The sequence below is a fragment of the Notolabrus celidotus genome, chromosome 20, assembly GCF_009762535.1.
Source record: "Notolabrus celidotus isolate fNotCel1 chromosome 20, fNotCel1.pri, whole genome shotgun sequence".
Lineage (NCBI taxonomy): Eukaryota > Metazoa > Chordata > Actinopteri > Labriformes > Labridae > Notolabrus > Notolabrus celidotus.
The window spans coordinates 15862583-15889787 of NC_048291.1; the positions used below are offsets into that span (position 1 = coordinate 15862583).

The window sequence follows — 27205 nt, forward strand, 5'->3', positions numbered from 1 at the left end:
CTCAGTGAGCGAGGCTATTTCGTTCCGCCCTCGAGTGATCTCTATTTTCTGCATCTTTGACTCAATCTCGACCAGTTTGCTTATTTCAATCACAGCTGTTTTGGATAATGCGTCCATGATGGAGACGAGCTGTGTCTGGAAAGAGAATACCGCCGACATAGTATTCGGCTGCATGTTAGACTACAGATCAACACGGAGGACTTGTTGCAGTCAATTGGTTGACGTTGATGTTAACTGAAGTTACAAGGTATTATTCTAAAAGAGATGCCTGCATGTTCAAGATACGCGTGAGTCTCTTTAGAACTGAAGTGTATATAAGTGAGTGTCTCCGCATACCGGCTGGGAGGACGTATCGCCACCCCCCGTTAAACTACAAAATTGATATGATAAACAGTTTCTATATCATTGTAAACTATTTTGAATCTACAAGTATTTACGTTCATCAAAAGCACAATTATCAACAAATTATTTTGTCCTAGCTTAGTTTCAAACTTTACCCCCGTCTATTGACGTTTTGTGTAACCCGTTAACCCCTCGTAAAGCACTACATTGGCCAGCATGCACTACGGTCTAACCGTGGAATATAATTGGCTGCCTGATACTCTAATGAGGAAGTAGGGCAAAGAATTACCTCTGCCGACTGAAAATCCTGCTCATGATACTTCTCACTTCAGTTTCGCACAGGGTGAAGAATTACTTTATTTTTATTTTTTAACTGTGCCGTTCAGACCCCAGAGAGGTTAGTCTAAGATAGGAAGAGTTGCGCATCGCTATGCGTAAATATAAGCGACACGGGCAAATGCAATCCATAATTAGCTTCAATTTGTAGCTTTTGCGTCTAATTCTGCATTTGCACAGCCACCCACTGATAATAACAAATCAATATTGAGCTTATCATATTGAAGGAAAGTAACTACAGGACTGTCATTATACAAACCCTGAAATTATAAGTGGTTTAAAACTGACATATCATGATGACTTGCAAAATGTTGAACTTAACTTCCTCCAACATTACTCAAAACCAGTTTTTTCTCTCTCTCTCTCTCTCTCTCTCTCTCTCTCTCTCTCTCTCTCTCGCTCTCTCATTTTCTTGTACCCAGTAACTCTTTCATTCAGAAGGCTTTCTCATGGCTGGCAGAAGAGTCGTGGTCTGCTCCTCCTCAGTGGAGCTTGGCCCGTTGCTGGCCCATATGGTGATATCTCGAGCTGAAAACGCCATCCGCTGTCGTGGCAGGTTCACCTTGGGGCTCTCTGGGGGAAGCCTTGTGTCCATGCTCAGCAAAGAGCTACTTGCCCTGCCAGACCTGGACTGCAGCAAATGGCTGGTGGGTTTCTGTGATGAGCGACTGGTTCCATTCAATGATCCCGAGAGCACCTATGGACTGTACAAGGTATCTGTTCAGGAGTGTCAAGTGTCTTACATTAAACATATGGGGTCCATTGAACCCTTTATTTCTTCTACAGGGCCAGTTATTTTCCAAGGTCAATATCCCTGATAGTGGGATCCCTACCATAGACTACTCTCTGCCTGTGGACCAGTGTGCTGAGGACTATACCCACAAACTAAAAGAGGGTGCATTGTCAGTCTCTGTTTAGTACTAAGATCTGGTTGCAGTCACACAGGGCTGTTCTTGTACATTAAAGTGATTATTTAAAAACAATGTTTGTTATTTCAAACCTACAGGCCTTCCCAGGGTGAGGATTTTCCTGGGTTTGACATGCTACTACGGGTATGGGCCCCGATGGGCACACCTGTTCCCCTCTTCCCAGACCACCCTCTCCTAGAGGTGAGTACTTCAGTGAATCGGCCAGATATTCAGGCAGAATGTAGAGCCAGTTTACTTGTATTCTTATGAAAATGGATAGCTGCAATTGTCTACCAAACTTATCTTTGACTTTAGAGAGTATAGCCTTACTATGTAATAAACTAGGTAATAGTTTATTTACATGGCCCTTTAATTATACATGTTATTATTATACTAGTAGAAAGTGCAACTTTATACAGCTATTACAAATTGTCTACCACTTTGGAACCACTCATTACATTTCAATGTTTGGGCATTCTGAAAATAGTTCTCTAAATTTAACTGAACATTAAATAAATATTCCCCCCTTTTTATAACACATTATTTAAGTGAATTATGCTGCCTACTAATTAAGGTCTGAAGGCATGTGAGCCTTACGCTTTGATCAGGGTCCTGATGATTTCCAACTCGTCAAAAGCAATGTATGTTTACATTTCAAGACACTCCCTGAACTTTGTATGCATCCAGTGATTTGTTTTTGTTTTAAGTACAAACTTTGTGGTGATCTTCCTCATTCCTTGCTAAATGTCGCTAACTAAATTGCACATGCTTCCTCATCTGTGTGACAACTACTATATTACTCTAGGGTTGTGGGTCTCATATTGCAACTTTTTTGGTGACTGTGATGACAACATGAGAAAGATGCTGGGTGTTTGTGGTACTCTACATTCAGGAAACCAAGAGGTTGTGGCTCCCATCAGGACTCTCCCAAACCACCACAAGCGTGTAACTATGACTTTGCCAGTGGTGAACTCTGCACGCTGTGTGGCTTTTGGTATCAACAGGAGGTAGCAAAGCACCAGTATTGAAGGTACATTAAAGGTTTATTAACAAATAAACTTCAATTGCAGAATGTGTTATTCTGCTATATTTTTCTGGCATGATACATGCACTTTTGACCATGTATCACAGAAAACTCAGAATATGAGAAGAAGACAAACAGATCAATGCAAAAAAGAGTATTGAACCAGATTTGTAGATAAAGTTGAATAAACTGAACAATAAACAAAATTCTCAATTCAAGAACATGACCACAATGTATGCTTCAGTTTTATCTTAGCTGACTAAAACAGCAGTTTATGGAATCAGCACCTATAGGATCCCACAGGCTCAGCAGAATAGGGTTCATTCTGAAGACTTCTGTAAACATTACTGCTGTAACTTTAACAAATTAAGTTTTTTTACAGGAAATCCTAGAGGGAAGAGAAGGACCCGGCTTTCCCTGCAGCTCGTGTTGTGTGCCGACTAATGGAGAGCTGTTCTGGCTTGTGGTGATGACCCTGCAGCCGCCTCCTTAACTATTCAGGTAGAGAGGCCAGACTCAGGAGCAAACTGTAATATGTTAAATTTGCAAAATAAAGGAGGAGGGTCAATATTGGTGTGTATATTTGAATGAGGGAACTGGAAATCATACTGTAGGATATGATACTGATATTCTACTTTTACATAAATGTGCTGTTGGCTTAGGTAGGCAAGATTTGGAGATGGGGGAATAAGGACCAACCCAAAAACACTGAGGACTCTCTGTAAATTTCCAGTGTTGCATTTAGCGGTATTTTTCTTAGTTTGTGTGAGAGGTCTTTTATTTCAGGTCGATTTTTTTTCAAATTCTTGCCTTTAAAAAGTATCTCTTAAATGTACTGTTTTTTAGTATTTGATTCCTGAACAATACTGCAAGTTACTGTGAAATATTTGTTGTACTTGCTTCTCAGCATAGTTGCCTTCACACCCTTCATACAATCAAAAATAGTCACAACCTTGATACTAACACTATATGGTTATTCCACCTGTTTTCTATAGAAATAAAAACATAATAAAAATGTACATTCAACATTGACTTCTGCGTCGCCTGTGCATTAATGGTTAGCCCATCCCTTTAGATCGTAGCACATCCCACCCCTTTAAAGCTGTACTTCGTGTTGTCACATCAGGAGCTGCTGCACAGATTCAGATTGTGTTGGATCAATAGAAAGTAACGATCCAACACTTAAATAAAAGTGTCTCTTCATGAGGTACGACCTTCAGCTTTAAGTTCTTTTGTACATTTCTTAATTATTGTCGCAATGCTTGGCTCGCCTGCCTCCCCGCCGCCGTGCTCCTCTTGCTCCTGTCCTGCTGCGGTCCTGCCCGGGGATATTTTGCCGAGGAGCGCTGGAGCCCCGAGTCTCCGCTGCTCGCTCCCCCGGGTGTTACTCGCCCTCATCTGCAGAAACTTCCGAGCACTCTCTGCCGATTTCCTTGGTACCATTGAGCGTCTCAACTACCCTAAGGAACGTATTGCTTTGTGGTAAGTTATCCTGAATATCAAACTTTACTAGTAACAACTAGAAAGTAAGTGAATCGTCCATCGCAGGTCTGGATTGAAAAGTGTTTGACTTAAAATATGTCTACATAATAGTTTTCCCCGACTATTTCATACAAACGGTGCATGCTCGAGAGTCTGCTCAAGTTTTGAGAAAAGTAAATTGGGGCGGACCCTTAAAGGATGACGGGACTAATATTCTTGACACTATAGCCAAGTTATCGTAAGCTAAAAACATCCTATAACAACAATGAATGGGACAACAAAAAGCTACCCAGATCAAGACAACTATCATTTATAGAAACCCAGGTAAGTAATATTTGTGTGACAGAGCCTGCACATCTGGTCACTGCTCATCATGCTTGCTCTGTATACGTGGATGAGGGGATGGGGACAAGACCGATAGGTCCACGAAGGAGCTGCATGGTTAACCTCAACCAGAGACTTATTTGGATATCTGCATTGTCCTTTAATACACACAGCTTCAAACCTACCTCGATCGTCATCTTTCCGAGCCAGTAACACCCACTCACAACCAGACATGGCCATCTCCCAGTGCAGTGATTAACTCATATGATCTGCCTGAGGTCCGACATGTTTTATAGCACGGAGATTCCCATCTTGTTAGCCTTAGCGCTAGGAAACCCCATCTGTGGACTGATAAGTTTCCATAACTAAAGGAGAAAGTAGAGAAAGAATGTATTCTGAATAAAAGTTGTGTCTGTATAACAAACCACCTAACTCTCAATAGGTTTTCAGTGCTTGCAAGGGCTTTTTGCAAATGCATTGAACAGTATGACACAGGAAAACTTGCCCTTTAATATACCTTCAGCGTATGTTCTACATGTGAAATATTCTGGACTTAAACCTAGAATCACACACTAATATAGCTCCCTATGTGTTTCTGCTGGCAATTTAACAGACCCAACAAAGTCACCCCTATATATCACTGAGACAACTTAAACTTCCAAGGCAGTTATCTAGTGGAAGTGCAAATGGATGTTATAGACCATTTAACCATCTGTCTGCCATGCCCAGACAGAGTTGAGGGAAGTGAAAGGGAGGTGTTTCATATTATAACTAAACATCTTCCAACAACCCCTCTTGCATACAGCCGGAGAGCTCTTAGCAGTTTGTGCGACTGCCTGGAGGCTGGGAAGGTATGCTCTTCACATCACCACCTCCATAAACAAGCTTCACTTTATTTCAAGGCAGTATAGGAGTGAAGGTGGTTTCATTTCCCCTTTTTTGGTTGGTGGTCTTTCAAGTCTTCTTTTTATATGTTTGAGGAAAGCACAGCTTTATTTTGACATGTTTTGTAAGCACATAAGCTGCATTGGGAAATGCAAACGGCTGTGTCACACTGGTAACACTACATGCAGTAACTTTTTTGTTGTTGCTTGCATGTATAACCAAAGCCTAGAATATGAAAGGGGCACCAAATGGTTGTTTAAATCTTTTACTACAATTAGTACGGTGTTTGGTTATCCACAAGAGCAACAGTATAGACCAGATTTAAAGTCAAAGATTCACAAGTATGTCGTGTTTCAAATCTATGCATTTAACAAATATTTATTGAGCTGAGCATGAAGCAGATGTTACAGAGTAATTCAAGTCAGAGAATTTGGAAAGAGGGACAGCAGGAGTGCAGGGTAGAAAGGTTTAGCAAGGAGCTGCAGCTGTTCTCACAGATCTGTGTGAAATCTGTCAAGGAAAACCAAGCTTGCTGTAGTCCTAAGAAAAATACAGTCCACTCTTAGCTGACTTATGTGCAGCTGTCTATTTTCCAGAAGACTGCAAAGACTGTTGGCCTACAATACAAAGCATAACTGGAAAAAAGAAGGCTGGGGAGTTTGTGCTGTAGCATGATTTCGCCCTTTCTTGGAAAAAGAGTCAGGCAGAGAGTCTGTACTTAGTTTTTAGATTCATTCCTCTGCAGAGTTTGATTATAGTTTGTCTCACACATGCATCAGCATGTGAGAATCATTGAAGATATTCCAGACAGAAGTTTCACCTTTTGCCGAGCAGCTTTCAATGAGGCATACTATAGTTCCTAAGTATAAAGTCTTAAATTGACCAGAAAATACATCAACCAGATGGTTCATTGTTTCCATTCTGTGATTTTGGGTATCAGTTACCGTGTGGTGATTTCTCACAAGCTGCGAACAATGAGCCTACAAAAAGAGAACACAAGGCTTTTGTAATGCACGGTTTGTGGTATCATATTCACCTCTTGTCTTCAGCTTGAATCGCAGTGTCAGATTGATGGTGTTACAGTTAACCCATTCAGTGTTCTATTATCAGTCACTTGAAAGTTTCAAATCTCTCTAATGTAAAATACAGTTCATTCTTAAGCATTGCATTTGTTCTACAATGACAGGGTAGCAACGGATCATAACAACGACAACACTACAGCCATTCTGCGAGACTGCTTGATCAAAAGCAGAATCCTTTACCATTAGGTGGAGTGGAGGCCAAAAGAGGAGCCCAGGTACGGCCACTGACATCAAGTTTCTAGTGAACTGTTTTGCCTTTCAGTGCTTACAGAGATGATGTAATCGTCTAATAGATTTCTTGTCTCTTGTAGTCATTATGAGAAAGAAGACAGTCCAAAGCATTGGATAGATGACTTACGAGCGATGTTATGAAAGCGTCGGCAGGTCGCCCTGGAGTCAGCACGAGAGTGTGGGCCGACTACTTTATGGTACGAACAAGTGATACAACCGATTACAGAGACAAAAGAAAAGCACCGTAACATGCACATTATTTCTATTTTAAGCATGAGCCGTTGCATCTGAACAAACTATCCTTAGTTGTTCATTATAGCAGCAGGAGGTGTGTGCAAAGCTGACTCTGAAGCACAACCACAACTATAATTTAGCCACCAGGAAGAATAGGTTGAAAAAGGGACAGTTGTTTTTTTTCTGTCTTGTTATGTTAAAGCTTATCTGCTGTACTCTTACTGACTACCTCTGGATCCTCACACCTGACACCAAGCTTGACTTCCCATGAACCACATTTTACAGCATCTCTGAGAGCACTTCTATTTGCATTCTCCAGCCCAGGCCTCATTGTCCCCGCTTCAGTGGGATATAAGTTTAAAGCAAAGTGCATCCAGAATTGCAATAATTTCTGCACTACAATTTTTTGAAAACAACTCTAGCTTTTCTAAAAAAGAACTGAAATAGATGTCTGTGGGCTTTTTTTATTTCTCTCAGTTTTTACAGAGATATTTAACCCTTGTGGCCTACTAAGCATTGTTGAGCTAGATTCCTCAGTGTGTCCTCTTTCTACCAGCATACGTTTCTTTGTTATCCCCAAAATATAGTTGGCGGATGTGATAACCTACTCACAAACCCTAATGTCCTCTGGAAGCTCATGAACGAGAATAAGACTATCTTGCACCATGCTTGAATCCCGGCTGCCTAGTCAAACTTTTGGTGTGGAATGACCTCCCAGGTACTGTGCTGATGATTGACTTTCAATATGTGTGTAAGGATGAGTGTTTTCAGAGTGTTCATGCTTCTATGGAGAAGTTTTTAGCTGGTTATGAAAAAGACTGAAATAGATACTGATGCCTTTTTCTGACCTGAAAAAGCAAACAAGACCGTCAGCACCAAGACCGACAGTTTCTATATTGTAATTTTTAGTTCCTGTAGCCAATGCTGAGGGGTAGGTGTGAAATTTGAGATGAGATTTTCTTGTTAGAGAACACTACCTACACATAAACAAGACAGATCAGTCAGCAGAGAAGAAGTCTCACTTTGTTCATAGGAACCATCATCAACACAAAAAGGAAGTCCCTTGCAAGAGCTTGAAAAATGTTCTTAAACATTCTCTAAACTTGATGCTAAATGACCTTTGCTTCTTCAGGGTTACTATAAGCGCACCCCTGCTTACATACCCATGAGAAAGCAGATACGGAAAAGGCTGTTTTTGCAGTCCCCATGGTCCACTTCCACCTTCCTCATAGACCTCAGGAAAGAGGCATCCAGGCAGCTGGCCTTTCACCCACCACACCCAGATACAGCTGGGCTTTTGATGACCTTATTGTCTTTGCATACTCTGCTCGGATGGCAGGTATTCAGCATCTCATTGCTTAAATCCAAAGATTTTCCACGTTTGTCTTAAACTTGCAGCCTTCAGCCTGCTGTTGAATTAAGAAAACGATTTATCCTCTGTTCTACAGATGTCCAGATGTTTGTATGTAATAAAGAGACCTATGGTTACCTCCCTGTGCCTCTGAGATCACACAATACTTTGCAAGATGAAGCTGACAGCTTCATGCACTCCCTGTTGGAGGCTAATGGTGAGTGGCTTGCATTCATCTACTTTAACCTCCAAACCTTTTCCTCTGGCTTTAAGTCTTTAATTTACTTACTGCTGCTTCAACTAATGATGACAATACGCATGGGTTCTATTCATCATTTATACCATTCTGCATCCATCTTCCCTCTCACTATGTAGTGCGCAATCCTCCCGTGATGCCTTCCAAATACATTCCTGTGCCTAAAAAACAACCTGATAAACTGGGCTTTGATGAGGTGAGTAAGAGTGATGTGAAGATGGAGTGTGCAAAAATGGCCTTCTAGCTCTTCTTCTGTGCCTAATGCCTCCCTCTGCTGTTAGAACCCTGTAATTATACTAACTGGCTCTACTGTTGCCTTCATGCAGGTGTTTATGATAAACCTGCAGAGGCGGACTGACCGCCGAGATCGAATGCTGAGGACATTACATGAGCAGGAGATTACATGTAAGGTCATTGCAGCTGTAGATGGAAAGTAAAGTTTACTCAAACAAGTACATTACACTATTTGTTTTACATTTGTTATCTTCTTCTCGTTACTAATGCGTCTTTCCCCTCTATTTTAGAGCCATGAATATCAGTGAAATTCATACTCTGGGCATCCACATGCTCCCCTGGATACAGTGACCCATATCATGGTCGCCCACTGACAAAGGGAGAGCTTGGATGCTTCCTTTCCCACTATAATATCTGGAAAGAGGTGAACCTTAAAGTCAAGCATTTGAACATTGTAAGGGCAAGAGATGGTGGCTATTAAGAAATCCTGTGTTACATTAGATCGTGGAACTACGTCTAGAGACCTCCTGGTGATTGAAGACGACCTGCGCTTTGAGGTCTTCTTCAAACGTCGCGTGATGAATTTGATGAGTGAGGTGAGGAGGAAGGACTGACTGGGATCTCATGTGATTTGGGCTCGAGTCTACATTGATCCTCTGTGCTTTGAAATTTGTTCTTATTTTGCTCCCTAAATTCTGTCTTCCAGTTATATGGGTCGTAAGAGAATGCAAGTGGACCACCCAGAAAAAGCAGTTCCTCATGTACACACCTAGTGGAAGCTGACTATTTCATATTGGACACTAGGGCTATATGATGTCCTTACAAGGGGCAGAGAAGCTCTTGAAAGCAGAGCCACTAAAAAGGGTTTGCCAGTGATGAGTTTTCTTCCTATCATGTTTGATAAACACCCTGTGTAAGTATTTATACCCTATCTCTCACAACATTAACATTTAGTTCTACCAAGGAGTCCTGCCTTTTCTGATTGTCTTGACTCTACCATCTCCTCCACAGCTCTGATTATATGGACCAGTTTGAAACCAGGGACCTGAAGGCTTTCTCAGCAGAGCCTCTTCTAGTTTATCCAACACACTATACAGGCGACAAAGGCTACATCAGCGACACAGAGACCTCCACCGTGTGGGACAATGACAAGGTCCGCACAGATTGGGACAGAGCACGCTCTGGAAAAACTCGTGAGCAGGCTGAGATCAGCTCGAGGCGCAGAATGCCGATGTGCTCCAATCTCCTTTGGACAGCACAGCACGGGACGAGCTTATGAAAGGAACTGAAAGACAGCCACACAACATTTCCAAAGGCTGCACTGGACAAACCCCCTTAGTTGTCTAACCATGTCTCATCTTAGGTGCTTTGGATTTCGTGTGAGTTTGGAAAAAAAATGTAAGTTCTCCAGATGTGACCGGTTAAAAGGGATCAGTTTTGTCCTGTATTTACACTTTGTCGATATGTAGTTTTTATTAAGGCACTAGACTTGCCATTTTGAGTGGCATTTGCAGTACCCCTCTTCTGTCTGTCATACAGAAATTAATCTTCACATTAGCAAAGATTGCAATCAGACTGTACCATGTCACTCATCAGCCGTAACTTTGTCTGTCTTTGTATGAGATTACACTGTGAAATGCCTTATTTATATACTGTAAATTACTGAAGCATACAAATTAATAATGCCACAGTATTGTACACTTAAGAAAACATGTCTGAAACCAATTTCAATCATTTAAATTGATTAGTCTCTGTTGGGTAGAAACCCTTCAGTCTGTTTGCCTTGATCTTCGTATTTTCTTTCTTATGACTTCATGTTTTTCAGCTTTGAATAGTAATACGCCATCACTAATGATGCAACAGAGCCTTACCAAAGCAACAAACACACAGGAAACAGTAGCAGTCAAGTTAGTATTCACAGTCTTTAATGTATTTCTGTAGATTAAGTTCAATTCACTTCAAAAGATGCCACTTTTGGATATTTTTTCCAGACTTGTGCTGCCAAACCAGCTGTTGGCATGGTTATAGATGAGACAAACCACTGTACACGCCTCTAGCCTGATGGTGTGGGAGAAACATTGTTGTAAAAAGAACCAGCCCAGCCACATCTAAACACGCTGCAGTGTCTCCACCTCTTAATCATACTTGGTGAGATGACAATTCAAGCTGAGCCCCCAGGAAGTTAATTTTTACAGGGTGGTAATGGGAGCCATTCAGCTACGGATTGTGCACAAACATTTTAGATGTGCATTCTGCCAAGAAAAAATAAAATGTTCTATTTTTTAAAAAGTTGAATTTGTGATTACTGTGAGAGGATGCCTCTATGCTGTTATCATTTTTTAAGTTCTGAAATTTTAAGGTTTTAAAGCTGATTTTTTTTCAGCCTGTAAAAAGATAATACCAACAGACAAAATACAACTCAGCTGCCATCTTCTTTAGAACACCTCTGCCATTAATGAAAGAAAGATTTTCTTTGTCATTGTGTCTGAGGTATAGAATTTTAGGTGTCTTACAGTTTTCAGTGTGAGAGCTGGCAATAGATATCTACCTCCTCTCCTCTTCCCTCCCCGTTTTGAAAGATAAGAAATACTAAAGTTGAAAACTTTAATTATCAGGTAAACAAAGGCTGAGTTCATTTAATCTGATAATATTCATTACCTACCTTTTAAATGAGCAGATTCACAATCACAGTTGTCTCTTCTCCTCCTCTTCTGTTTGCTCTTCTTCCTCTCAGGTTGTTTCAATGTTTTCTTGTTTCACCCCATTTAAATGAAATCTAATGCAACTTGGATAACTAATGCAAATCCCCCCCCCCCCCCCCCCGCAACTATCCTCTAAACCTTTTGCAACTACAGTTAATCCCCTCTCAACTCAAGAATGAAGGAAATAATGAAGTCATATAATGTTAGTCAGCTGATACTTTTTCCACCTACCCTAAAATAATTTTTTGCTTCTCTCACATCACTTGCCAAACTTTGGCTCAGTGATGTCCGGTTACAGCTGAGGGTGCCACATCTACTTTAGAGGGGAATGCTTTTAAAGCAACACTCAAACAAGGTACAAGTAGTCACAGGGAATTCAGGGGAGGAGCCAACGGTGAGGACAGGCTTTTACAACCTCTTTTTTTAAACTCTGATTACAAAATATATTCAAACTCACTGACAATTCTGAAAGTATACGCATGTAATGACTTTTACTTTACAAAATTCAGTTGATCACTTATTCATAACAATATGTAATTTATAGCATAATTTGCCTGGTAAATATTCATTCTTGTGTCCAACTGGGTGCATTCATGGGAATATACTAAGGATGTCCCGATCCCGATGCGATTTTTTTGATATTGAGTATCTGCCAATACCGATTCCCGATCCAATACTTGTATTTTCCCTGAAAATAGAGCTGCACACAGTTTTTTAAAACATCTTCTTAACAAAAATAAAGTAACAAAAATGAATCAAAAGATGTCTTCATCTTATCCCATTTAACATAGTTCAGCTAGCAATTTTGTAAAACTCACATATAAAGTCAAAACTCTCCACAGAATGGTGTAATAGCTTAATTTAGCCTACTATTCAGTCACAAAATAAATCACAATTTATGTATTCATTGATTGATTCATTCCTTCATTAACTATTCATCTATTAATTGATTTTGAATTTGTTTGTGATTAATTAATGAATTCTCTTTTTTATATAATTGATTTTTGAGGTAATTATATTATGCTGTGTTACAAAGTTATAAGGGATCACGCATGTGAAAATGTGTTAACCCACCATGACCCCATCAAACAAGTCTGCAATGCAACACTCAACTTATGTCTGAGCCTGAGACCACAGAAAGAAAGATGATTTTATAATCCTCTTTTTGTTCAGAACTCAGGACTTTGTAGCTTCTTACTTCCGTCAAGTTACTATTGCGGACAACATGCTGCTTCCTGTTACAGCCCTTTCAAAGTAAAGTTTTTTGGACTGCATAACATGAGGGGACTTTTATTGTGAAAAGGCTAATGAACTTGCACTAATGGAGAGATGTTAGAGTGAGGGGGCTACACAAGGGCAAGGGCTTTCATCTGTTGGGGTGAAGTGTTTTGCGAACTCTGGTAGAGCTCAGGAGGCTAGCAAACATCTCTCCAGGTACAGATTTCCATAGTTTGGCCATACTAGGACCTGAACCAGTGAGCTTCCAGTTCTTTAACTAAGTCCTTACAATGTTATTGCTTTGAAACTGAAACACTGGGATGACAAGTCAAGCATGTATAAACTAAGCTTGTATGCTTTGTTCTACCTTGTTGGACCTCAGTGTGTCATTGTTTCTTGACCTTCTGCTTTAACTACAAGTAAGAGCGTAAACACAACTTGACGGGTAACACTTGCAATATGTTGGTGACAGAGTGACAGAGTGACAGAAGACATAATTGAGAAAGTCCTAGGGGTGATGAAATGAGGTCAGATGCAGTTTCTGTACTTTACAAGTAAATCATTAATTTAAAATCACCTTTATGAGTAACATACAGTTCAAGTAAATACATAATAACCCAACCCTGAGAGGGTAAGATTTGTCAACAACATAAAGAGTTTCATTTTATCAAATGATGTATTATTTTGCAGTATGGATGAAGTTTACTATCTTGTTACACCAATGCATGTCAATACCACTGTGATATATCTGTTATGAATGTCACATATCTCTTTATGTGAAATTGCATGCTATTTCCACTGTTTGCACTTTAACATCGACTAAATAAATCCACTGAGCTCTGAAAGCATTACTGTATAGAAAAGATAATCTTAATACAGTGGTACCTTTTCACTATGTGTTGGGTGTTCATGTAGGTGGGGCTGTGGTAACAGCAAGATATACTTCCTCTTCCCGTGGTGATGAAAACATTAGCAAACCACCACTCTACCAGAAGAAGATTCTTTTGAGAGCACAAACAGCAGTAAGCTCAGAGCTGTACACTAATAATTTAGTACAAGCGTATCAGTGTGTATACACACTTTGTTGTAGGATTTTCTTTCCACTCAACATTTAACAGCAATATGGTGTACTGTAGTGTGACCTTGAGTGCAGATTATGTGTGAGTGACATTACTGGGGTCTTGCTTCCGTGGTGTAAACATGGAAGAAGATCAAGTGCCAAGTGAGGAGTCCTCTCAAGCACCAGGTGAGAAGAGAATGTGATTGTGTTGTCAACCTGAAGAAGTGTTGCAGTTTACTAATTTGTAGGAACGGTTAGACAGCTAGAAGTGTACTTCAACTCGTACACGAATCTCCTAAAAAAAACTACAAAACAGTAGTAAGTGAAATACATTCAGATGTCTGTGACAAAACTTCAAATCAAACAAGGAATATTTTTCAAAAGAACCTCTAAGTTTGTATCTAGCAGTTTTCACACAGTGACTTTAATTAAAAAATGTGAATTAGTTAGATTAAAATAACACTGGAAAACAGTACTGATTTAGTTGCATCTACTTAAAAGCTAATTTGTCGAACATTTGACTTCCTTCTCAATTCACATTTCACACAGAAACACTGCTGGTGTGAAAACAGGATCTTTATGATCATTATGAGATGTGACACATACTGCAACAGGATGTGGTTGACCAAAATGGAGGCTTTGCTGAGAGAGAAATTGCTTGCTGTAAAATCGTCAGTTACTAACCAAATGGTACAACAGCCATCATTTATCAGTAGAATAGAAAGAGTACAAAAGGATGTGCTTTTGATGTCAATTTGTCCCACGTTTTCCTCTAAGTTACATTCAGTCAAAAAAAAAAAATAACAGGAAGTTACAACAATGCTTTGTGATATAACTTCAGAGAAGAACTAAGTGGGTTTTTTTTCCCTTATTGAAGACTGAAGTGTCATCATTTCTATCTTAATGCTTGTTTTTCTTTAATGGTCTCTTGTTATGTGGTACATTATGCATACAATAGATGCCTTGGAGTGAACAACTATTAGTGAGAGGAAAAATACTGCACTACTAAAAAAAAAAACATTGTTAAGGAAAGAAAATATATTTTTCCAGGAAGCTTCATTAAGTGATCTGCAGCCTATCAATATTCAAATCCTATTTCATAAGAGTTGGGACACTTTGCAAAATGTTAATTAAAAGAACTTGATTGTTTTGTAAATCATTAAATCCTATATTCAATTGAAAATAGGGCAAAGACAACATATAATCTGTGCATTGATAAAAAGCGGGGGTGGTCCCTTACCTCTTTAGAGAAGAGGATGCGGCGTCCATGGTTTCTAATTTTGATTTGTCAGACCACGTGAGAGATTTTCCACTTCGCCTCAGTCCATCTTAAATGTCCATCTCATGGTTATATATGGTTTCCTTGTTACATGGTATAGTTTTTAACCTTCATTTGTGAAAGCAGCAACAAACTTGTTCACAGACAGCAGCTTATAGGATGGGATTTTGAGCCATACGGTGATTTCCACTACAGAGTCATATCTGTGTTTTAATTCAGTGCCTCCTCTGTTCCCCTGATCACAGGCATCCAGATTGTTTTGTTGGCATTATCCCTTAGTACAGTTCCTCCAGATTCTCTGAATCTTTAAATGATATTTATAATGTAGTTGATGAGATCCTCATTTTTTGCAGTTATAATTTTAGGAACATAAGTCTGAAATTGTTAACTACTTTCTCACCCAGTCTCTTGCAGAGAATATGATGTTTCTCTAGAGGTTGTTTCTTTCAGCATTGGACAACTTTTGGAGTGTTTCTTTGTCCCTGTCCAAACTGTTTTGAAACATGTAGCTGGGATCAAAATGAAATGAACATTTATTTTGCATAAAATATTGATTTGTTATTGTTATATTATTTTTTACTAAAAATGTAACCTTTAAATGATTTGCAAACCATCGAGTTCTGTTCTTATCAACATTTGCTAAATATCCCACTTTGATGTTATTGGGGTGGAATAATCATTTTGAATTCCTAGTATTGTTTTGAAACTCACAAGCGTAAATTTCCACATTTTGTAGGTGTTATGTATAGTAACAGTAAGACAATTTTGGGATTTTTGTATCTTTAACTTTTTTTTTATTTCTTGAATTTCAGAGGTGAAGAAGGTATATCATAAATCTGAAACCAAAAGATACAGTGAGATCTTCAGGGAGTTTGATAATCTTGATTTATCTTTAATCTCTTGTAATATTATACACGCACACCTCATATAATTTCCTTACACTTTGTTGCCTGCACCATTTTGCTTGTTTAGTTTGACCTGAATTCTGTGACATTTAAAACAGTGGTCACCAGTGAGGTGTCATTCATGCGGGTTAATCTTGTTTGATGTAGGGAAAACGAATAGGACAAAACCTTTTAGATATATTAGACAGCTCGGATCCAAATCCAGTAGCTCTGACTTAGCAAGCTGTCTATGAATATATACTGTGGTATATGAGAACAAGATCTTGTACATAAGATGATTTGTTGTTGTTAAACCCAAACAGCCCAACGATCCTGTGCAGTTAGTGTGTTGTCTATTTCTGTCAGGTAGTCAAATGGAAACATGGCCTTAGGTAAGTCTAGTGTATGTGCCAAGTATACTAACAACATACATGACAACCCTAAAGCCTTAAGCATTACTTTTCAACTGTGTGTTGTGTGTGTGTGTGTGTGTGTGTGTGTGTGTGTGTGTGTGTGTGTGTGTGTGTGTGTGTGTGTGTGTGTGTGGTGTGTGGTGTGTGTGTGGTGTGTGTGTGTGTGTGTGTGTGTGTGTGTGTGTATAATAATACATTTAAAAAGTCTTTCTGTGTTTAGTGCAGGGGAGGATCTGCTGACAGACAGTGATTGCAAACCACCCCAGAAACCGTGTCTGAAGAAAGTAGAGAGCTCAAAGACCGACATGATGTGGCTGTAAGGAATGTTAACCTAATTCATCCAATTGTTGTATTTAAATTTAGGCTTCAATTGCTAAAATAACTGATTTAATTGACTTAAGACTTACGATTTAATCAACTTTTCTTGTTTTGGGTACCTTATTATGGCTTTTATAAAGTAAGAGTCTGATTTTTTGTATCAGGGTTTCGATTCTTCTTGTGCACTGAGACGTGCTGAGGCCTACGAAGCTGATGGAAACCATCAGGTATTGATGTGTGTGATGGAAAGATGGAACAAAAGGAAGTGTGGAGGTGTGTGTGATCTTGTGTATGAGTCAGTCCATATCTTGTGAATGTAAACTGTGAAGCCCTGCTTGTATAATATCCATGCTGTTTGTCACCACCAGTCTCTGTCTTTTTAGATCACTGGCTTTACCTTAAATCACCTGTAACCTGTAATCTGACATCCCAACAGATCTTAAGTAACTGTGTTCAGGAGCTGCTATCTGTCTGTAACACTTAACAAAGTTAAATTTCCACTTGTTTTCTTATCATTAGCTGTGAGTTGTAATTGCTATGTTGTAATAGAATTAGGATAAAGTGAATGGATAAAAGCATCAGACAGCTGCTCTCAGGTTTTACCTCAGACACAAGCAGAGACAGAGTAGTCTGCGGATAGAGATGAAGTCAGAGTTATGTAGGCTGTGAATACCAAGGAGACCAAGGAAAGGAAGTTGGCTTACTCACAGTCAAAACAGAAATTCATTGCCAAGGGCTCCAACCTCAGTTTGACTTACTCTACAGCTCACAGCATTGGAATAAGAGATTAGGAATTACAGGATAAACACATAGTGTTTAGAGAACTAGAAATAGAAATACAGAGAAAGCTAGTCTGTAACTAACTGAGTAAAACACAAAAAAAGTAAATTCCCTGCTTGTAAGTACGTTTTTATAGTCTTCTTTTAACCTTTGGTCCAAACCCTGCGTCACTGTATCCCATTAAATGATTTGTTCTGCCAGTCTTTGATGAGACAAGTTTATTTGTGTTTCATTAGAGATCAATTATATATCCACCAAGCACATTACATTACCATGCTCTTTGGTAATCTGATTTCATTTCCAGCCATTGGTTGGGACGGATACCAATCAATCCCTTAGCCACCCCCAGTCGGTGTCACTCCAGGAAGTCAACCTCACAGCTACTTTAATGCTTGTCACTCTGTGAGCTGGCCCCGACAAGGATAATCCCCAATCTAGGCAGAGAGGGCCATAGCCATGAGGCAGCAAAGAATCTGCATGGAGGGTAATTTCTGAAGGAGCAAAAAAAGCACAGAGAGAGAAAAAGCCAAGAGAGGTCAACCTCTGGACAGAGTTTTGCCACAAACAGTCAATGTTGTGGAATTGGCTTGAAGACAGAGAAGAAAACATCACCCTGCTTGGATTTTTGTTCAACACGAACTGCACTAGATGACTGAGAAAGGAACTGAGCAGAACGAAAATTGCATGTCACAGTGCGGAACTTAAAAGAGAAGTTGTTGCACTCTTTCTGGTGTGGCGTGCTTGCTCAGTTAAACATAGCTATATGCTTGGAACTGTGTTGTGGGCTGTAAGAGGAAGAGATACTTTCTGTTTTTGTTCTCCTTTGACCTCTTGGTTGTGAATGTTATCCTGAAAATAACAGGGAAAATACAGAAAGTTGTGTTGGAGAGTTTTAGAGGCCAAGTGATTGTTACTCAAATATCATCCACCCTGTGTTGGTGTGAGTCAAAGAGGAAGAACTAAATTTGTTGTCATATCAACACCCTGCCTGTCTACTGCAGTACAGCTCTCACACTACGCCATCTTTACTGCACACACTGGCACTGAGTAGTGTTGTTGCAAGCTTTAACCACAGCTTGTCTCTGTAGCTGACTGGAGGTTAACAGGTGTTAGGGGGAGGGGCCAGGAAGAGAGAGGAAGAGGGGACAGGAGGGAAGTTATTTAGCTAAAAGCCGTTTGGATTTGATCACAGAGGATTTCCTCTTTAAGGTCTCATACCCATTTGATTGAAGTTGGAGAATAGGGCATTATGAAGAGAACATTATCAATCTTTCCATACATTAGATACATGCAGGGAGCTGAGACCTACTAGACACCACGGGATCTTTATTCTGAGGAGCAGACATGGCCTGCAATTTGCAGTCATTGTTTCCTGTTTTGGGTTTGTTTACACCTTTTTTAAAGTGACGTTGATTTTTTTTTTCTACACATCTTTATCTTGTATGATGATTTAGCTGGGGGGCATCTTTGAGTCTTCCAGGAGGGACAAACTGTTGGGTGTAGCCCAATGGACACTTCCTGATCGTTAGTTTTTGCAGCTCCAAGTGTGAGTAGCCTGCAGTGATGCTGATGTACTCCCTCTCAGCCCAAGATGCAGACCTGGCTCTATGTCGCTGTGAATGTGGAGTGGAGACGGCATTGCAGTATGCCAAGATGTGGTGCCGCTATGCCAAAGACCTCCTGGCCTGGATGGAGAAGAGAATCAGTATGGGTAAGTGCAAATGCAGCTTAAACAAGGAAACAGTAGTGTGACATGCAAATTATTGTCACAACATATCTGTGGTGTCTATATCAAGGTATAAACTACACACAGAGGCAGATGGGGGGGTTCAGAAAATGCAAATGTGCTATATTTATACTAGAGAACCCAGAGCATGAAAATCCTGTCATACACTAAGCAGGTGGCAGTTTAACAAGACCACTTACATATTTACAAAGTGGAGGCTGTGGTTCATTTAAAATATGGTGTGACTTGAAATCTTTTTTTGTTGAAAAGGGCACTTTATAATAGATGGATAGATGGTTTTTTTTATTTGAGACTATTAAAGGCAACATTGCCAAAAGAAACAAAGATATTAAGGAATCCCCTCTGCAGTCAGTAGAACTGACAAGGGAATAGGCTTGTTCAATATTGCTCATCAATAAAACACCACTATTTAAAAACATTTAGGCATGTCACAGGGTTCACTACCATGCTATAGCATCATCTGTCTGGTTTGTCTCCCAGTGGGTGGTGCAGTCACTCAAGTGAGCTACACACTGACCGCACACAGTGAGAAAGGATTAGGGGCAGATTAGCAGGGCAAAGCAGGGTAATAAGGAGATGGGTACATTAGGAGTGCAGAGACATCATTATCCTGATATCAGCGTGCACAGGTGTCCAGACTGGGATTGCCAAGTATTCAAGTCTGTCGCGATCAGAATATGGAGCAACAAGAGAGTATAGCCCTGTTCAGTGGTGTGGAGATTATATTTAGTGTTGACAGGAACAAATACTTAGAGCAACACTTGAGACCTCTAGACTAACAGTACAGTGTCCATTATTAAGAGTTCTCTGAAGGGACACCGAGACAAGGTGATATCATAGTGTTTGGTCCAAATTGAAGCTTGAAGCATAATATTATGGCTACACTCTGGTAGCATGATCAATGCCAGTCCACAGTCCAATCCTGCTTCTATTGATGTTTTGTTGTACAGTATCTGTGAGTTACATAAACAGGAATAATTCTAACTGCATATTTTGCTTACAGAACAGAATTTGCAAAAAATATTATGAAGACCGCAGAAGGTGCAAAAATCAATGTGGCACAGCAGGTACAGCTTTATTCATGGCATCCATATTTAATTATTACAATGTTTCTGTTGTGTTTCATTGAAAATAAATCTGTAGTAGAGCTGTGTTTGTGATGTTTAACTTGGTTATTGCCATTATAGGAAATGATGCCTCTGCAGTACATCTACACAATGGCACTAGAGCAAGACATCAAGAACAGTGTGACGTCAAGGAAGACTTCAGAACTTCTGTATAGCCGCTGTTACCAGGTATAGAGGTCCACACATTCTAGCATTTATAGCAAATCTGCTATGTTCTTCACAGGCAGCTACGTTGTGTTTAATCCAGTATTTTTGTCCTAAAGGCCTTGGCTGCCAAGAGGAATGAAATTGAAAAATGGCGCCGGGAGTTTAAGGAGCAGTGGGCAAGAGAACAAAAGAGGATGGTAAGGAAATGGAAACCTTGTTTTAAAACTTAAAGTTAAGCGTGTTTATTGCACTCCCAAAACTAATATTCTCACATGTAATACATTTCTAACAATTTAAAGTCTGAACTGACATGTGCTTTCAGAATGACTCAGTGGCAGCTTTGAAAAAGGCTCGTCAACAATACTCCAGCGTTGTGAGGAGCTAGAAAAAGCTAAAGCTATATCTGCCAAAGCTCAGGACGACACTGCTGGAATTGAAAACCCTGGATAAGAGGAGAAAGTCCAAGGATGAAGCCAGACTAAGGTGTGTGTGCCCCTTAATAAGCCACATGCAGTATAATAAATGATTATATATGAACAGTTTTTAACGTTACTTAAAGATTTGTGGTAGTTTAGCAGCTCTCAGCTCTTGTCTCTAAATCCTCTAGATGATGGAGGCGGAGCTTCTGTACAGACAGTGTGTGAGTGACGCCAAGGTGCACCAGGATGACTTGGTGAAGGCCAAAGAGAGAATTATCTCCCACACTCGCAAGCTCATCTGTCAGGGAGACACAGTGCTTAAAGAGGTTTGTAATTGAGGGGAAACTTAACATCTGTACTCACTCCAGCAAGCTTTCAAACAAGGCTGTAGAGGGCAGCAGTTTAGAGCATACATGCTAATCTTAAAGATTAGGTCCACTAATAATACATTATTAAAAGCTTATCCAATAATATGTTGGATGGCATTAACGACTCTTGTAATAGAAAGTAAAGTTATGATAACTAATGTGTCTCTTCTTGTGTGAAATGAATACCACATACCTGCATATTTATCATAAGATAATCATTAAACCCTGCAATATATTACATAACACTCTTATGCAGTACTCATCACTTTTTCTTTAACTTTATTTCCATACTAGAGGAAATAAGGAATTAGTTCTTCATCGTTTCCATGCATCTGTCACATTTGACTGCAGTTACATAAGTTGTTATTTATTTTGTGCTGACATTGACATCACCAGAAATGGTGGGGATCTGTGAAAGAGTATCTTTCAACCTCCATCTCATGAAACCATTCGTTGTTATGTCTCCTCTCTATCAGGCCACTGTCAACATGTTTTACTACCAGCGGCAGCAGACAGAGCCCGTTCCCCTCGGCTACCACAACCTGGAGTTGACATGTAGGTCTCTGGAGCCTGGCGAGCCCTACGTACTCTACATCCTAAGCAAGCGTCGCCCTGAACAACCTCTCCAAACATTTACCTTCCAGGAATATGTTTCTCAAGGCAAAGGGTACGTTACACTGAACAATGAGTGCAAAAAATGAATATAAAAAATGAAATAATTTGTCAATTAAAAAAAAGCTTAAGTTATGAAAAGGAGAAAAATGCAAAAAACACAGGGTGTCTGTGATCATCTCAAAGAAAAAATGGCACAAGGAGTCAACCTATATTGATAGTCTCACTCGGTTCTTTAAGAAGTTAAAGTTGTTCAATTCAAACATAACACAGAAAAACGATATTCACTTGTTGTACTATATTTCTGAGTATTTCTTAATCGTTATTTGATTAACAACTGTTCACTGTCCTTTATGTCTGAAAGGAACAAACGAAAAACCAGCAACCCCTTGAGCTCCCAGCACGACTGTTCGCCTATGACTGAAGAAAGCCCTTTCAGAAGACACTGCGATGGCAGTAAGAACTCACCGTGATTCAGACATAATTGCATCTACAGAAAAATCAGCCCTTTTTGTTTAACTGTTGCTTTTATTTGTGTTCCGTTGCACTTTAGGGAAAGCAGGGTACAGTGACGGCGAGAGTATTGGAGGAAGTTTAGAATCTCTGTCAAGCCCTGGTATGCATCAGTCTGCATTTGTGTCTGTGATTTTTCTTTCTCTTGCAGTTTAAACCTAGCAAAGAATGACATATTTGATTTATTTTGTCTCTGTGTCTCTGCAAAACGAATAATTGAAGCTCACCCAAAGAGGCTGCCTAAAACTGCATCCACTCTGACAGTGTCATCAGACGACCTGGATGAACGGGATATTGCCTCAGAATCTGGTTTGTTCATCTTTTTCTTCACCTCCACCTCTTTGAACAAAATACTTCAGTGTTGTTATTTTGAATCAACCCCTTGTATGATTATAACTATCCATATCCTCTTTCTTAAGAGTGCATAGATGGTCAGCAAGTCAAAGTACGCACACTTTCACGAGCTGCCCTCACACACCGACTCAGAAAGATGAAGAGCAAGATGGTCAAATGCAAGCAGTGTGAAAACTACATTGTTGTCAATGGAGTTGATTGTGAGGAGGTATGACGCAAGTTAAAGAAAAACAAAGTCCCATGGTGCTGAGTGAAATATGTGATATATTCTGACCTGTTTTTCTTCTGCCTTCAGTGCGGGCTGGCTTTGCACAGGAAGTGTATGGAGGTGTGTCAGTCAGAGTGTGAACACAGGAAGGGGACCGTGTTCGGAGTTGACTTGTATCTCATGTCGCGTGACAGGCCAGATGAGGTGCCCTTTGTGGTGCTGCTCTGTACTTCTGAGATTGAGAACCGTGCTCTCTCTGTCCAGGTACAATTTACCGTCACAGTGCATGAAATATAGAAAAAAACTGTCAGGTGTTAGCCATGATCTGAAAACTCTTGCTTGCTATTTTATTCTCTCTAAGGGGGTGTATCGTGTGAGTGGGTCCAAGCCTCGCATCCAGAAGCTCTGTCATTCCTTTGAGACGCAGAAGGAACAAATGGACCTGTCTGACCTCTTACCACATGACATCACTTCAATCCTTAAACACTTCTTAAAGGAGGTACTGGAGCCATTTTCAAAAGAACTTCACTGAGTGACTTAGGCTGAGTATTAGTGATAATAGTTTAAGATATATTAAAGCTTTTCTGAGTAACCTCTCTATTCTTCCCTCTCTCCCAGCTCCCAGAACCTTTACTTACCTTTGACCTGTACAACAATTTTATCACTGTGGGTAAAAACATTCAGCACCTGGGTGACAGGGAGCCTACATCAGACATTAATGAGATAATGGAGATCATCAGCAGCCTGCAAAAGCTACTGCAGAAACTCCCTTCATATTGTTACAGCACTTTGCAGCACCTAATGTGTCACCTGCAGAGGTGAGCATGCAGCTGAGTTACAGAACATTCTTGTGACATTTTACCCTCCTCCAGTAGATTTTTTTTAAATTGCTTAGTCTTACCAATTAACATATTTGCTCTCTGTCTTCACAGGGTTTCAGAGAACCAAGAAAACAAGATGTCCCAGAGCAATTTGGGTATTGTGTTTGGCCCAACACTGCTGCGCCCTCTTGTGTCTACAGACACATCAATGATTGCCCTGCTGGAGACAAGTTACCAGGCTGTACTAGTTGAGTTCCTCATCACACATTGTAATGAGATATTTGGCCTTCAGTCAAGAAGCCGTACGCCCACTCCTCCAGCACCCACTGCACCTCTTCCTGACACCCCTCCCAGAGCTTCCTGTCACCTGGATGGAGACGTGTACGCTGACTCAGAGCATGAAACTTCATCCAGAGAGCGGCCTCTCTCACTCGAAGTAAGTAATGCAGTGAGGAAACTTAGTGGTTGATGTATTGGAAAATGTACACAGGACATACCTGATAGCTTAAAAGGATCAGTAGAGGTTGCAACACATAGGTTGTGTGAGTTCATACCTACACTTTATCTGCTGGTATATATATCTGTTGTTTAAAGATCCTGAGCACCTGGCATCACCTCATGCTTTCACCGTAGGGATTAAACACACTGGACAGCTGCTTGCTACTGCTCTCTGGCCTCCTGTCTATCTGTGTTATGTTGACATTTCACAGCTATGGATATTTAATCATGTAAAAGTACAACTTTCATTCCTTCAGAGATTAAAAAGGAATAGACTAAGAGATGTTTAATCTCTAGTTTAAGGACACTTTAAGATATTTTTACTTTATTACATTATCTGCAATGGTTCTGTACACTAATCATGTACTAACTCATAGCCGTGGCATGTAAGAATCACTGTTATATTCCATAGTGATGCAGTGTATTAGGTTAAGCTGTAGTCTCATAACACTTGTAGAAATCCACCACTCAATTTGTGTCATTTCACAGAATCGAACAATCAAGAGAGAGTCAAGCGAGGTTATATATCTGACAAGTCTTCATCCAATGAAGCAGTGGACCAGCTCAGCCCTGAAGCCAATGAAAGAGCAGGTAGGCGGGACGTAGCGACAGGGCAGTTCCTCCTGAGTAGAATGAGTAAACAACATAATGATAGAATAGGATTCATATTACAGATACCCTGTGTAGTTTAAAGATGATGATCTTTTTAGCTGTTGGTAAAATGACCTCTGGATGAATGTCTTAGTTTGTACCTATGAAGGTTGAGGGTCATGTTTATTGAAAATGAATCCTGTTGGAGTTGTGTAAGGTATAGGAAAAAACAGCTCCTAAGCTGTTACCTCATTTCTCACTGACAGTTTAGTGCTGTAGCTTACAGTGCTTTTCTAAGCACCAGATACAGAATGTGCAAAGAACCTAAAGACTCTGTTGTAGTTCCCTTTTCTTTCTGACTTTACAAGTTTCCTCGTGTTATTTTTGGAAAAAGAGGTGTCTGCTCTTTTTTTGTGCTGACGCCACCCAACCACCCATTTGACTCACTCAGTTTTTCAAAATAATTAATTATTTTGTAAGAACTGAGTGAGTCAAATGGATTATTTGATAGAGATTATTAGAATCTTGTAATCATTTACTTTGTTAAGGTCTTGGAGCTGTTGTTGAGTTCAATTTTGACAATGTTGTAAAATCAGGACATTTTGGGTGCAGTGTAGGTCAGAGGTTTCATTTCTTCTTAGCTTGCTTTACTCTTGCTTCAGTTCTATGGTGCTCTCCTTTCTGTGGCTACAACATCAAGCATTTTCAAAGCTTCTAATTACAACCAAACATAATAATGTACAGTTTGTAAATGTCTAAGACAGAGTGGAAAAAATTGTTTAAACTTTTGTTTAACTCTTAAATGATAGATAGATTTACACCCAGCCTGAACTGTTGAACTTCAAGGTTTCCAGGGTTTAGGTTCTGTTTGTTTTAAACAATATGCAGGGACATGTAAGATATTCAATAGTCTGTGTTTGTACCTGTGATGTACTTTATAAATATATCTTGTTCTCCCTGTTCTACCTCAGTCCTGGCTATGAGAGGGGCATCCAGCCATCCTCAGAGTGAGCCACTTGGAGAACCAGACTCTGCTTTGGGGGCCGAGCCTCACTATCGCTTCACAAGACAGCCTGTGAAGTATCACCGACATCACAACCCAGCATCCCGATTCCCCAACCCTTGTTGCGCCACCAGACAACCAGCAGCCCCAGCAAGTAGGGGCCATCCAGGGAGCGCAGGACAGCAGCCGCAGCTCCTCTCCCAGAGCCTGGGATGCAGAGACTTTCCCAAGACTCAGATCTTCACAGTGAGAACAGCTGCCAGCCTCACCAGACCAGTGGAGCCTCGGAGAGCAAGTGGACGTACACCTGAGCCCCCGTCAGGTTGTGCAGTACATGCTGGTGGCTAGAATCAACAATTACATCACCTGCAACTGTGACTTCATCCACTTCAACACAGGAGTCTGCTCAGGCAGCATCAGTTGGGTGTCATGCTGATCTAAATCTAAATCATTCTAACAACAGCCAGAGTCTAGGACCAAGTCAGACTCTGCGTCAGTCTTCAAAAACACTTCCTCTTGAGCACAAACTCACCTCACCGGCTCATAAATTCTGTCGGGCCTGAAGCTGAGACGCAGCCACTCAGGAAAGGATGAGCAGCTCTTTGTCTGAGAGACTGGAATACATTCACATACACACAAAACACACTGAACAGTATATAGTAACATTAATATCACCTTTATTATGTGGAACAACGTTTACTGCCATTGAGATTACTCCAGCTTTTATGAATAGAATTCCCCCATGTCTTGCACAAAGATGTATTGTCTTCAACATTAGAAATAACAGACAAATTACTCAGATGAAAGTACACAAGATACATTTTTTTAGATTTACTCTGAGTCACTCTTTAGGGAGACAGGTGAAAAGTTAAGGTCTGAGGTAGTTCAATGCCATATGCTGTATCGCCACTAATCTTTGTTTGGATTGTGTTGACCTTCCAGCTGTCTGCTACCCACACAAGACTAAAGGGGTTCTTGTTCTCATCTGTTTGAATATTGTATTTAAATGTAGCAACAGATGCTCTGGGATGCAGGTTAAGAAATAGAACGAGCACATTCAGTAGCTGTCTTTTTCTTTTTCAGAATATGTCTTGAACAAAGTTTCATGAAAATCTACAAATACAATGTAATCAAGTGCTGTATATTTCAGTTATACATTATTTGTGCTTTAAAAACTTAATTAGAGCAGAACGTCGTTTTATGGTACACAATTAAAAATATGCCTTCATTGCTGTCATAATGCAGTTATCCTCTTTGTTTATGCACCTTTCCGGTTTTGACACAAGGGGGCGGTCTTTCCCCAATGTGGAGAAACATGGGCACACTAGCAGAGGGGTAATTAATCACTTATATTTAATTGGACTTTATTGTTTTGGAGATTTCTCTTTTCATGCTTGTAAAATAACCTCTCATACAGGAAAACAACTACTAAAATTAAGACAGCATAAGCTAAA

General features: G+C 40.1%; 3 protein-coding genes across 3 annotated transcripts; all 3 read left to right on the forward strand.

The window, feature by feature from the left end:
* Positions 1–598: 598 nt before the first annotated feature.
* Positions 599–3642, forward strand: pgls (6-phosphogluconolactonase). Its single transcript, XM_034710829.1, is given in 10 exon segments — positions 599–739; positions 1101–1391; positions 1465–1584; positions 1695–1725; positions 1728–1759; positions 1761–1799; positions 2490–2579; positions 2581–2616; positions 2993–3076; positions 3079–3642. Coding segments are annotated over 9 exon segments (819 nt in total). The 5' UTR covers positions 599–739; positions 1101–1127; the 3' UTR covers positions 3202–3642.
* colgalt1a (collagen beta(1-O)galactosyltransferase 1a) lies at positions 3256–13449 on the forward strand. The gene is given in 22 exon segments (XM_034711450.1): positions 3256–3262; positions 3818–3984; positions 3986–4092; positions 6488–6598; positions 6695–6789; positions 6792–6821; positions 7436–7566; positions 7981–8128; positions 8131–8187; positions 8297–8416; positions 8575–8651; positions 8782–8888; positions 8980–9025; positions 9027–9113; positions 9191–9212; positions 9215–9296; positions 9298–9315; positions 9396–9492; positions 9494–9551; positions 9554–9602; positions 9701–9900; positions 9903–13449. Coding segments are annotated over 22 exon segments (1950 nt in total). The 3' UTR covers positions 10037–13449.
* A 126-nt stretch (positions 13450–13575) lies between these two features.
* gmip (GEM interacting protein) lies at positions 13576–26988 on the forward strand. The gene is given in 29 exon segments (XM_034711451.1): positions 13576–13855; positions 15761–15850; positions 16466–16480; positions 18929–19048; positions 19514–19525; positions 20099–20157; positions 20278–20385; positions 20481–20561; positions 20687–20726; positions 20729–20796; positions 20798–20851; positions 20972–21109; positions 21628–21818; positions 22128–22219; positions 22317–22379; positions 22499–22585; positions 22696–22838; positions 22926–23102; positions 23200–23337; positions 23457–23656; positions 23771–24095; positions 24647–24671; positions 24674–24748; positions 25720–25925; positions 25927–25950; positions 25952–26042; positions 26045–26091; positions 26093–26297; positions 26300–26988. Coding segments are annotated over 29 exon segments (2982 nt in total). The 5' UTR covers positions 13576–13809; the 3' UTR covers positions 26362–26988.
* The last annotated feature ends 217 nt before the right edge of the window (positions 26989–27205 follow it).